The 14,431-nt window shown below is 36.0% G+C and overlaps 1 protein-coding gene across 1 annotated transcript in view; it reads right to left on the minus strand.

The window, feature by feature from the left end:
• The window catches only part of DLGAP2 (DLG associated protein 2), a 259,975-nt gene that overhangs the window by 46,543 nt on the left and 199,001 nt on the right, over positions 1-14,431 (minus strand). The window contains exon 6 of the mRNA XM_027840397.1: positions 2,449-2,798. Within this exon, the coding sequence (XP_027696198.1) occupies positions 2,449-2,798 (350 nt within the window). The remainder of the gene's footprint in view (positions 1-2,448; positions 2,799-14,431) is intronic.

Here is a 14,431-nt window from a genome sequence, read left to right on the forward strand (position 1 = left end):
CTCAACATATCCAAAACAGAACTTCTTATCTTTGCTCTTGAACCCTTCCCTTTTTCCAAACTTTACCATTGCTGTTTTAAAAATCATTTCTTTGATCTTTAAAAAAAATCTCTTTCTTTAGCCCTTCAAAGAATTTTTGTTTGGGCTTGTGTCCAATCTGCATTTTTCTTTAAGGCTTTTGTTTTGTTTTTTAGTGAGGCAATTGGGGTTAAGTGACTTGCCCAGAGTCACACAGCTAGTGAGTGTTTTGTGTCTGGAACTCAGGTCCTCCTGACTTCAGGGCTAGTGCTCTATCCACTGCACCACTTAGCTGCCCCCAAGGCTTTTTTTTTCATATCATTGTCTCCTTTTCAGTTTGTGTCTTGAGTTTCCCTGTCACAATAGTAGCTTTTTATTGTCAGGTTCTTTCTTTGTTTCTTTGTTTTTTTGCTCATTTTTCCATTCAATTTCTTGACTTTGGACTTTATGTTAAAGTTGAGCTTTGCTAGTCTCTGGGGGTGGGGAGGTGGGAGGTCTCTGCCCCAAACTTCACACTTTTTTGTCTTGATATTTTCACAGCTCATTCTGGAGGCCTGCATATTTTCTGCATTGTTCTTTGGTAATAATCACATATGCACACACACATATACATACATATACGTAACAGGATATATATGCATACATATATTTGTACATATGTATTTATTACACATATGCTTATATAATATGTACTCCATGGACCCTGTTATTCACACACACACACACACACACACACACACACATACATAGGGCATAGACCCTGTGCAAATCTATCATGCCTCCTTACTTCAGGACAACCATATCTATGGTTCGATCAATGCTGAAGGGTTTCTCACTTTGAGGATAATGAAGTAATACACTTATTGATTATTGAGCAGTGACTCAGTAGATCTTTAAAAGGTAGTGACATCCTGGGTAGCTCTCTTTCTGGCTGAAGATGCTGTTGCACACTTAGTAAAAGTGAGAGATGATGGACAAACAATGTCAAAGTTGCATTAGTAGCCAAGAACCATTAAGATTTAGAAAAAGGCCTTTAGTATATTGGGAAGTTCCTGTATGGAGGATTTATGGAAGGATAGGAACAAGGATTTAATAAGATTAGAAAGCAGGAACAAGTTGTGATTTGAACCAGGATTCATACTAAGTAGAATCAAAGATGACAAATCTTTAGCTTTTGAAGAAGCCCAGTAGCACATTTATATTTGAATGGAAATTTTCAGCTTGCCTGGATTGTGCTTAAACCCTTCTACTGTATCACACAACAGATTCCAGCTTTTGTTTGTTGGATCAGAGATGGAGAGTTGGAAGGGAGCTCAGTGGTCAGCTAATCCAATCTCTTCATTTTACATATGAAGAAAACAAGGTGCAGTGGAGTTAAGTAATTTGTCCAAGTCCACGTAGGTAATAAGTGTTAGAGGTAAGGTCTGAACCCAGGTCCTCTTGCTCCCAGAGCCATTCCTCTTTCTATCTAATGGGAGGTTGGACTAGAGGACTTCTGCTGGCCTCTTTTAGCTCCAGATCTCTCAGGTCCTATTACCTGAAGTATAAACAGGTACATCCTAAAACTTGTAAATATACATTTCCAGCCAGGTCCTCATTAGTGTCGGTAACGAATCCCTTGACATAATTACCTTATCCAAATTTGCATGCATATTTCTGTTAGGCAGGAACCAATGCCCATATTTTATATAACTGTACCTTTGAATCGTGTGAATTTAAATACTTTCCATCACTTCAGGGTATTTATTATTTGTACTAATTGGGACATAGCTATATTAGTAGCCTGAAGTCCTCGTTTGTTGGGATCCCCAGATAACAAATTTGCTAGAGTTTTGCTTTCCTTTTATAGTCATAGTATAATCATTTTACATAAGTATAATCGTTATACATAAGTATAATCATATACTTATATACTTACTATATACTTCCTCATATACTTATTATATAATCATACAATCATATAACCCTTCGTAATCAAGGATTTTCTCAATCCTGTTCTATTGGTGGTGAGCTCATAAAGCTAGCTGTTCAAAGATATGATATTACAAAAGAGCCAACCTTCCTGTGCCCTCTCAAATTACTAATATCCAGAATCTTTAAGTGGTTACAATCTACCAAAAAGAAAAATTTGGAAGGCACTGATTTGGAAGACATGGAGAGGATACTAGCAACCCGTTTACTTGTCGGTGTGCCGTGTCATCTTAATCCCAGGCCTTACTGAGAGGAGCTCATTCAATTCACACTCAGCATGCCAGCTGAAGGTTTGTCTCTTCAGTCACTTTGCAGTGGTGTGAATTAGCATGAATGTTATATGCACGCAGGGTTATTGGTGAGATTATTGGAGTCAGTAAAGTTGGCTGACTCATTTGTTGCTATTTACAGAGCCAAGGTAAGCAATTTATTATGGAATGGATGTTAATGATAGGCTACCTGAATTCCTATTGAGGAACGACGGCTCTTGAGGAACTCCTCAGCTTTTGTCACTAAGACGGCTTTGTCACTAGTTCGAATTGAACTGCTCTGGCTCTCAGAGGCGTGGCGCTGGGCGGCTGCTGTTTCCAGGGCAAGATTCATGGCCTTGTTACTGTCCAGGCTATCTGTGGAATTGTACAGGCCTCGGCCATCTTGTGGCCATGGAGGGATCCTCTGAGTCCGGCTGTCATGGTAGGCATCCTGGGTAGATTCCGTGCTGCTCTGGGCGGTAACAGAAATCAGAGGCTTGGAGGTTGTCCGAGGGGGAACTGGTGGTGGTGTTTTTTTATAACTTGTGTATGATACAGCTGGAGAGAGAATAAAGGGGGAAAAAACCAAAGTTAATATAGTTATGTGAATCTTTTCCTCGTTAGAGTCTGCTCTCCATAATTATACACAATTAATTATAAAATGCAAATGAGACAACTGAAAAATGGCACCTTGAGTGCTCATACTTCTAATACCTTGGAAATTTTTTTTTTAAAGTTTTGTCGAGGCTTAATTTTATATAGATTCAGCCACTTTCACTGTTGTTACCTATCAGGTACTTTCCCTTCTCTTTAAAAAAAATAAGGTTTATTGATGCCTTTTGTTTTTTATATCAATCACTTCTGTATACATTATGCAATCTCATCCCCCCATAACCCTCTGAATTGAACCTTCTCTGGTGATAAAGAACAATTGCTAAGCAAAAACAATTAATGTAGTGACTGCATCTAACAACATATGTAACATTGTCCCTATAGTCCTTTTCCCTTTTGCCAAGAAGAGGGATGCATGTTTCATTATCCCTTAGCTACTTTCTGTCTCCCTTTCTGTCCCTACTCCCATCCCTAACTCTTGAAGTCTATTTACTGAGTTTCTAACTTATGGAAAATATTGCATTTTGAGGGATAAAAAGATTAGTAAAATACAATTCATGCCTTCATAGTAGTTATGATCTAGTATGAGGAAATAAGACATCTATACAGATACAGTAACTATAATATAGTGTTAAGTATATAGGAGAATGACAAAATGCAGAGGCCACTTCCAGTGGCAGGGACCAAGAATCTCTTTATGGAGGAGTTAGGCCGTGAACAATGGACATCACAACAGGAATATCTAAGGGGGAAGGCATTTCAGGTATAGGGCACATCATAAGTAAAAGCATGGAAAAGGGAAAGATTTTAGTATGTCTTTGACGAATGTCAAGTTCACCATTTTGGCTGAGGGATTCACCAAGGGGAGAAGGGTGAGATGAAAGATTGGCTTTTACTTTCCCAAGAACCCAGACTAGGGAGTTATAAGCACCTGTATCTAGTAAATATGCTCAAATAAAAGAGAGAGAGAAAATTGAGAGGAGAGGCAAGAACTATTTCATATCTTTTAGGAAGTAGCCTAATTTTCATTAGGCTCATTTACCAGCTCTCTCAAGCTTTGGGCATGTACTTATTTTGTCAGCTAAGATAAAATATTCCTTAGCACTCTCTTCAGTTCTCAAATGAGTTTACACTACAATAAGTTATTTTATTTCCTCTTCAAAACAAGAGTTAATAAAGTGCCCCTTAAGCAGTAATGAAAAACTCTTCAGTATAATCCAAGGAAAAAGCACTAACTGGATGGGTTGTAGATGTCTGAGGATTGTTTGTTATGCTCAGAGATAGCGGGATGAGTATACAAACATCCTCCAGGTTTATGAGATCAAGTTTGAAGGAAGGATGAGTAATAATACCCTGTAATCATTTTCAGAGAAAGTACCCTTAGTTTTAAGAAACATAATACAAATGAATATGAAAATCTATGATTCAAAATTTTACTTTTCCAGTGTTTGAGCAGTCTTTTTCAATATTTCCTTAATCTCTGGGTTAAACTGGAGTAGCAAAAGGGCTAGGAGACTAGCCTTTGAGTCAGAAGGATTTGGGTTCAAGTTCTGCCTTTTCTACACAGAAGCATTGGCAAGTCATTTAACCTTTCACCACCCCCAGGCAAATCTGTAAGGCTACTAAGTTAAGGATAAGTTATCTGTATTGGATGGAGGTAGTTCCCACCCTGTGATTTACACACACACATACACAAGAAGTTTGGACCAAAACAAATAAGTAAATAAAGGATGTCCTACCCCACTCATAACCCAAAGTGATTTTTCAAATTTGATGCAAAACATGAAAAAACAAAAACCAAGCAAAATAAAATTTAAGCTTTTGCATTTAGCCCAATTTAACATATATTTAAAAGTTTTCTGTGTGTGAAGAATAAATGTTCCAACCATGGGCCTGAGGTCTCACTGCCCTGTAGCCAGCTTCTCAAGGCACCAGATTCTCCACTTGTGGCCAATCCAAATTTCACCCCAGAATTTTCACATTTTATTCCCAACCAAAATGCATCTCATTACTGATCCAAGCTGGAGGTACTGAGCCTTCTGCAACTTCCTAGCTTGGTTCACAGAGTGCAATGGTCTGTCATATTATAACTCAGATTTCCTTCCAATTCTCTCCTCCTTAGGACCTTGGAGGCCATCTAGTCTAACCTATAGCTCATCTAGAATCCCTGACATGGCCATTTAGTCTTTACTTGAAGACATTTGGTGTGAGGAACCCACTACCTTACAAAGCAACCCATTCTGCTTTGAGACAGCAATCAATGTTGGAAAGCTGTCAATCGTATATCATTTGTTAACTCTAAGAAAGATAGCTTCTTAGCTATCACTCCCTTCTCTAGGTATGCTGGTCTTAACTCCTATTTCCCTCTTTCTCTTATAATCCTTTTCTTCAGATCCATATGCCAGGAATGTATTTCCTAAGGGACATGAATAAGTGTCAATTTAGAAAGACCACAGGAAACCTATTCAGTCCCTAAGTGGCACCTAAGCTTTCTAACCTAATTATAAAGGAAGCTCAGCAAGTGTAGCATGACCCGACAGGCCTATCTAGACTAGGAGCCCCTCACCACTTTTCTTTGATGTTTACAGATGAGAATGATGTATTGTATTTAGAACATCCCTAGGCTGATTTTGGGAGTCATCCACCTGGCTTTTCTGGACATAGCTCGTACTTCTAAACTCAGTTGTATTCTCAGCCAGTCAGGAGGTCTGATGGTTTAATTACAGGTTTTTGGTTCTTCACCTTTGTAGCTACATAATTCTTTAGTTAACTAACTTTTCCTGCCTACTACCAATGGAAAACTAAAGGATTATAAAGTAATTATATAATGTCATCTCAAAAATTCAAAATGATCCAACCTCCAAAGTTCATAAAAGATGACTCTTTATGATGAGCAAGGTACATATTTTTGGATTTCAAGGCCTAGAGATTGTTTGTTAAAAATTTGAGATGTAGATATTTTAAAGAGTCCTTGAAAAGGCAACCTACAAAATTAGAAAATGACGAAGTAGCTTTGAAACAAATGAGTCTCACGTTTATTTTTTTAGCACAAAGAATTTAAGTAGGCCCTTCTTCCTAGGAAGGAAAGATATCTAAAGCCATCTTCTCCAGTGTCTGAGTTCCCTAGTATCAACTATTTATTCTGCAAATATTTATTCTGTATTTCCTATTTGCAAAATGTTATGCTTGGTATTGTAGGAAATACTAACAAGTATAAGACATAAACCTTGTCCTTAAGAAGTTTACCATGATGCAGACTGAAGGACACTTTTTCTTTTTCTTTGCCTTCTTTATCTTTTTTGTTTTTTTTGTCTGTGTTTTCTTTCATAATATGATCAACATGGAAATATGTCTTGCGTGACTACACATGTATAACTTATATCAAATTGTTTACTTGATGGGGGAAGGAAACAGAAGGAAAGAATTTGGAACTCAAAATTTAAAAAAAAAAGAATGTCAAAGATTGTTTTGGCATATAATTGGGGAAAAACAAATTATTAAATATTAAAAAAGTTTACCATCTAGTTTTGTACATTTGTGGCTCAATGAGCGAGTCAATATATTTAGTGGAAACACTTCCACAGTCATTACTTCTATTTCTCAGTGACTTCTAAAAGCCAAGAGTAGATAAACTGTATTCCAAGTTCCTTAAAATATATCTAAGAAAGGATATGATGACTTCAAACAAGAAAACCTATGATATAGTTAAATGGGAGCTGGGTCAAATAAGGTAGATGAAAATCCAGATCAGAGAAAACATTTCTATGTCTTACCAACCAACATAGGGATCTTATTAGGTTGGAAAGGGATAAATTAATATTTCTAAAAGGTAGTTTTTGACAGATAACTTCAGGAATTTACAGGGTTTGAGAGAGTAAAGTGTCATTGAAGATGGTTTCCCTATTAATATATGACTAATCTTTAGTGATTTTTTAAAATTTGTTAAGCATTTTTCTACTGGCTTTGTACAGACATAATCTTTGTGTTTTTTCTGTCTCACCATGATGTTGGACTTAGATATTTGAATCAAGTACAAAACTGGTGGACTTTTTATGCCTCAAACTTCATTACTGGTCTCTGAGGATCCACAAATGAGGAAGCAGAATCCTATAGGGGATTATGGAGTCCATTGTGACAAGAGTTCTGGTCCTGGTTCTGCCCCTAAATAGCTATGTGGCTAGTCACTAAATCTCTATGAACATTTTGGCTAAATGATTTCTAAAGTACCTTCTTTCACTAAAATGCGTTTAGCTCTCAATATGATAATACTCACCTATTTCTCATGTTATTAGTGGAGGAACTAATGCCCAAAAGTATTCTGAACTTACAGTGACATCAGAGGTAATATAAACAGTCCCCTTTTTTTCGTTAAACTTTTCTATTATACTGGCCTGCCACATATGTAATTTTGTTTCTTTTAAGTGGGAAAAATGCAGGAGAAAAACTATGAAGGAAGTGTATTGGTATATAGCATTTAATGGGTCTTTTATGCAACAGTATTAGAAATATAGGTAATTATCTTCATGTTAACCAATTAGTGATGGCTCATTCACTAAAAACTCTTGCTTTATCCTATAATCACACATCTTCTAGAGTTACAGTGACACAGTTGAAATAAAACATAGACATCCAATTTTCAGAATATAATTGCTAATAGATGCTGTGGATAAAAACCCAGATATTATTGCAAAGTTAATGAAGTTGTGTTTCTCTTAAGCAGTAACAATCATATTGATGAAATTGTCTATACCACCCTTGGGTAAAAGTAACATTAAAAGGCACTGCAGAAAAAAAAGAACATATCATGAAAGTTATACTTATCTTTGAAACCTCAAGATTGAGTAGATAGGTCATCATGGAAATGACTAAGTTACTGTATTTTGCCAGCTGTGCTCCTCTCACCAGTGAACAATGAAACATATGGTGAATATTATAATGGAATTCACAGGCAAGAACAACTGAAATGCCACATAATCATGCAGAGGTTTGCCTAGAAAATTTGAACAATGCACTCAGCAGACATTCATTCCTAGTTATCTTCATTAATACTTAGGTATTCTCAGAGGTTTCCTTTTCACATCTGTTTGTGTTGTGAACCATACAAAATTATTTAATTTACATTAATCTAAAAAGTGGATAAACCATGATTAAGAGTGCTTTTATTTACACAAAATGGACAGCAGATGTTATTACTTTTCTTACAGAAAAAAATAATACTATCATATTTTCATCTGCTTGCATTGGGGTCCTTCTCCAGTGCCTCACTGTGATGTAGAAGTGACCCCAGGCTCTCAAAGGTTATGCAAAGCTCTAGAGCTTTTCAATATAGATGTGATTGACTGTGTATCTGTTGTCCAAGGATGAGCCTACCTAAGTTCAGAGACTTGTCAATAGATTGATTGAAGGATAATTAATTCTAGGGAAACAGCAACTCTCAAAAATAATCTGTGAAGTTGTAGTGGGGTTGCACTATGCATTAGTAGAGAGAGTACCCATGCTAATGTCCTTAAGAATACTGAGACAAATACTTTTTATCTTAGTCTGCCACTGCTAATGGAAAGGAAATATAGACCCTCCAATTGACTGCTAAAGAGATGGAGGAGATATATTTTCTCAATTATTTAATTAAATAGATCATAAACTTTTGTTCCTGACTTTCTGAATCCTTATCTTTATCCCAGTTGCTTCTCATGCTGGAGATGCCTGAACCCCTGTAGCCTCTTCTTCGGATGTGTGATTTCCTTTTTGTAACCTTCATTTGAGGAAGTGCCCACATTGGTCATGCTTACTTCTAACTGGCTCCACTCTTGACTTTCTTGAATTTTCCACCTTGCCTCATCCCCCCAGTTCTTCAGTTGCCTTTTAGATGTTATCTCCCCCCATTAAAATGAAAGCAGCAGGGACTTTCTGCTTGTATTTCTCTTCTTGCTTGAATTTTTATTCCCAGTACCAAGTCCTGTGGTTGGCACATAGTAAGCCCTTAATAAATGCTTTATTTAATCTAATCTCATCTTTAACATAAACTGTACACAGTTTACTTTGATAGCAAAGAAGCAGCAATAGTGATTTGTCCAAAATGAGGGAAAGAATACAATTAGGCCTTACTGTACCTGAGGTTGAATCAAGCTGACTGACAACAGACCCATTTCAGAACTTTAACTGATCTTTTCCACCAACTAGCTGCATTTCATTTAAAATGTGGATAATTAGAGATCTCCCCAATTCTCTTCTCCAAGAATATTGATGCAGCATCATAGACAGGCTAGGACTGATTGGGGTAACTTAAAATTACAGTCAGAACCATTTTGGAATATTTCTAATTATTCACCAGGTAGAAATGGATCATTTGTTTGAATCCTATATTTAATTTAACATAATACAACATGTCTTATCTTTCTTCTCCTAATCAGCCAGTTAATTGATTTTGAAAACTATGTAACTACTGTCATCTAATTCCTCAGCCAGGTACGCATCTTTATCAAACAGGTGTTCTCTGTCTTTGGGATATCGTTTTAATGGTATTGCTACATATCAGGCTGTTCTTGAGTGTTGCTGAAGAGGCTGTGGTTGTGAAGAAATTTTCAACTTCTGTTACATTATGAACAAATAAATCCTATTCTTTGGTTATCACCAAAACTGCAATTTCTGAGAACTTGTATCCAAAAGGAATATTACATTCGGTAAAATATAAACTCCCCAGAGCTAAGCACAGTAATGACCATGTAGCAAGAACTTATAAAATGCTCCTGGAACTGAATTGTATTGCATGTCCTCCCCACATAAAGATGGGAAAATACTGCTTTTCTTTTGGCTTCATAATAATCTGCCATGTTTATAGTTAAAGTGATTTGAATGGTTTATATCTTCTAGCTTATTATTATTATTACTTAAAAAAATCCTAAACTGACTATTTTTAAATCATGTTGCCACAGGTAAAATCTGTCTCTTTTCTTCAGAAGTAGAGGCAAATCAAATAAATCTACTTCTGATGGCTATACCAGATGTTGAATGTTCTACTCTTTCTTTACCAAAATAGAACAACTACAGTCACTGAAGTTTGGTTCCAATGTGTTCTTGTATTATTGATGCTCTTTTCGTTTTTTTCATCACTTTGTCCCACTTTAATTCACCTTAGCTGCATAAACCATTGCCATCCATTATTCTTATAATTTTAAGCCAGAAAACATGAACTGCAATGACAGAGTAATAGGACTCAGAGGGCCCTTAAAAAGCCATATGGCATAGTTTAGTGAAAAGAACACAGGAATTGTAATCAAAAGATCTGGGTTAAAATTTTGTTCTGCTCCATACTAGCTTGGTGACTGAGGAGTAAGCACCTAACCTCATTGAACTCCAATTTCCTCATCTGCAAAATGGGATAATAACAATTCTGCTACCTCTATCACAGAGGTGTTTTAAAGAAAGCCCTTTCTAACCCTTAAAGTGTCATATAGATGTGAATTACTCATCCCACAGCTCTAAATCCTTCCAATAATATAACTCTATCTCCTTTCATTCAAAATCCTTAAAATTAAGGATTGAATGTTTTACAGCCCCTAGAATGAATGTTTTTCCTTTCTTTAAAAAAGAGTTTTGTCCTACAATTTAGACTAATTTCTTTTTGTTATGTCCACAGTTGGAGAGGCAAATAACTGCATTCAACTACCCCCACCACCTGTTCCTTCCTACCTTTAAACAGAGTTGTTCTTTTTCTCCTTGGTGGTTTTCCTTGTTTACATAGTATCATAGGATTTAGAAGTGGAGGAGAGCTTTGAGATAGTTGAAAGTGGAGAGGACCTTGAGTTCCGTAAAGGACCATGTGTTGAGTGATTGAGCAAATGAAAAAAATTATTAAACACTTAGAATATGTTGAATATTATGTTAAGCTTTGAGCATACAGTTAGATAAGATAGTTCCTAATCTCAAGGAACATATATTCTAATTGGGGAGATAACTCATATAAAAGAGATTAGCTGTAGGGTAGATGACAAGGCCCCAGAGTCCTTAGGGTACATGAGTAGGACAGATGAAGGCATTATAGCTGGTCAAGGCAAGATCCTTCTCTAAACTTTGTTTTTAGCCTTTGATTCCATTGAGAACTTAGCTCAGTGCATTGTTGGACACTTAGTAAATGTTAAATAAATGAATAGGGAAGCATATCTATGTCATTTAACAGGTAAAATGTTAGGGTACTCATTGCTGAGAAACTGCCTTTTGCAATCATCTACCCCAATATCATTATCTTATAGATGAAGAAACTGAGAACCAGAAGTTAAGTGATTTCCAAGTGGCAGAATTAGAAATTCATACCTAGGTCCTTCAACTGATACCAAATCAAATATTCTTTCTATTGTGCCACATATCCTCCTTAACCCTTTATGTCTTACCTTAAAAAAAAAAAACAAAGCATAATTCTGGATATTTTTTTTTTCAGAAAATAAGTTTCATTCCTCTGGCCCTGATGCAACATTGTTCTATCTTAAGTCATGAGACCCCAACCTATGAATAACACTTCAGTGAAATTTTTGACCGATAGGGACTCAAAGACAAAACAAAAACTAGTCCCTACTGTCATGGATTTTGTGTTCTAATAGGGGAGTACAATATGCAAATAAACAAGTTCAGATCAATGCCAAATAGATTTGGGAGATTGTAACATGTTATTCTTTTATATATGTATAGGCCGAATTTGAACTCAGGTCTTCCTGACTTTAGGGCCGGTGCTCTATCCACTGCGCCACCTAGCTGCCCCTTTTCTTTTTATTCTAAAGTTAATTTTTTCAATAATGAATATCTATGTTTTCTCTCCTTTCTACTTTCCCTATTAGAAAAAAAAGGGGAAATAAATCCTTTCTAACACAATCAAGCAAAACAAGTTTCCACATTGGTCAGGCCCTCAAAATTTGTTTTAGTCTGCGCCTTAGAGTATGACACCTCTCTGTCAGGAGGTGTTGTGCTTCTTTTAAAAATGATAACTATAAAACTATTGGTAGCAAAAGAAAATTTAGAGTATATTTTGTTGTACCTGCATCCAAAATATTGATGAAAAATAACAAATAACAAAGAGTCTCGGATAGGTCCGAGGAAATTTCATTTGTTATACCTACTTCTGATGTAATTACTAAGTAACTGTAACTTGAGTTATAACCTTCAGATAGTTGTCTACCTATGTAGTGATTCTAGACCATGTTTTCCTGGTTTCTCGTTAAGTTATAGGGTAGGGATTTACATTATTATAAGTCATAAATTATCAGCATTTTTGCATTATTTAATTATTGTGCAGTTTACATCATTTTCAAAAGTTCTACGAAGCATTTTTTTCCTTCCAACCTAGCTAACTGCAGAATAGCTTAATGCATTGTGGACCCTAAAATTTGGGTTGTGACAATTCTGTTCAGTTTTAGCCAAATAATGGTGATGTTTAATCACCACCCTTTCTTTGCACAATGATCAACCATCTGGATGGAGAAAAGCAAAAAAAGATGACACACTACTTTATGCTAACAATTCATCTGTGGCATCTGCAGCTGTTGAGGAAGACTATTACAGTACGTTCTGAGACAACTGGACCCAGCAATCAAAGAACATTAGATATTTTAAAATCTTTTTTAACACAAATGAAAAAGTCATTAATGAATATGAAAAAGGATGTTATTATGCAATTGTAGGCTGCACCAAAGGGCCAATTTTGAAGGAGAGAGAAGAGCAGTTTCTCCCTCCTGGACTTTGAGTAGAGGGCAGGGATTATGTTTTCTCTAAAGTTTTTAACCCTCTCTTACCTCATCCCTGCACCTGTCATAGTGCTTTGTATACAGTACAGTGTATATTGAGTATATGTTGAATGAGTGAATGGAAAGACATTTCTATGGCATTTGGAAGGGAAATTATGATGATATTAATCATTGAGAAAGTACTTTTTTGCGGTACAGTCAGATGAAGTCATATGGTATGGTAGAGAGAGCATTACACTTGGTGTCAAGAGACAGGTTCCAATGGCAATTCCACTAGATTTTGGACAAGTAAACTTCCATTCCTAGGACCCCAGTTTCTTGATTCATAAAAGGGTAGATTGGATTCTGTGATGTTTAAGGTTTTTTTTTTTCAGTTTTAAATCTTATGAGGTGCTATGGTCTCTAGCTCAGTGCCTCAAGCTTCCTAGGAGGCTTCTGGGAAGTAAATTAATAGTCATTGTAAGATCTGTTTGATATCTTGAGACTTTCCAGTAGTTTTCACCATAGTCAGAGCTGGTCAATATCTCAGTGTGTGAAACATGTAAATGTGGTGAGACAATCTTATACCTTTGAATAGATGTAAGTAGTGTATTTCATTTGAAGGTCCTTTCTGAAGATCGCCTGTGAATGCAATCATATGAAACTTAGTGTTCAGAGGCAGCTGGTGGCACAATGGATAGAGTGCTAGGCCTGGAGTTGGGAAGGTCTAATTTTAAATCTTGCCTTAGACACTTACTAGCTGTTTAACTTTGGACAAGTCATTTAGCCTCTGTTTGCCTTAGTTTCCTCAATTGTAAAATGGTGATAACAATAGCACCGACCTTGTGAAGATCAAATGAGATAATATTTTTAAAAGTGCTTAGCACAGTGTCTGACACAAAGTAGGCACTATAAATAGTAATATATAGTAAAAATATAAGAAATCTTCAAAAATGATGATTTATATTTAGCCCTGATTGTTACCAGTTATATGGAAATCAAAAGAAGTAATAGGTGAAGAAACCCAAATCAGAAATGCTAGTAACGCAGGTATTAGAACTTATGTTAAGAGATAAAAGATCAGTTTTAACTTTGATGTTCTTGATCCCATCCACCTTCATGGATGAGATTTCATCCACTTATTGTCTCTTGAGGATGACTTTCTCTCCTTCCTCTGCCGTATCTCCTATTTATATCTCTTATCTCATTATTTACCCCAAACTATCATCTTTGGGTTTCATTTTCCTCATCTGTAGTCTAAAAAACTTAATAAATGGTATCTGACATCTTCATCTGAATGTGTGACATATCTCAAATTTAACATGTCCCCAGTGGAATGCATTATCTTCTTCCCTAAATGTGTTTGCCCACAACAACTTATTTGATCCTGATAAAAACCCTGCAAAATAGGTACCATGATTGTCCTCATTTTACAGATATAGGAACTGAGGCTCAGTCAGAGCAAATGATTTATTCAGGGTCACGTAGCTAGTAAGTGCCAAAGGTGGGAATTAGATCCCAGATACTCCTGATTCCAAGTGCAGTTTCTGATCTCTTATGCAACACTGCTTATTGTGAAAAGAGAATAATGAAAATTAAGGCTATTAAAAACTTTTAATTCATAGGATACAGATACTGATAAAAATTCCAGAAACATGTTGTATTCTGTGGCTAAAATATCAATAAAATCTAAATTTTTACTATGAAAATAAAAGGCATAGCTAATTATACTCTTCAAAATAAAAAAAAAAGCCATGACTAGGCATTAATGATTCCTTTTCAGCTTAATAAGTATGTTTTCATGTCAGTCTCATATACAGGTTAGGTAATATCAGTCAATTCACTGTTGATTTTTCAAATATGGTATCA

Source organism: Vombatus ursinus, unplaced genomic scaffold (genome assembly GCF_900497805.2).
Source record: "Vombatus ursinus unplaced genomic scaffold, bare-nosed wombat genome assembly UNPS02014841.1, whole genome shotgun sequence".
Classification (NCBI taxonomy): Eukaryota; Metazoa; Chordata; class Mammalia; order Diprotodontia; family Vombatidae; genus Vombatus; species Vombatus ursinus.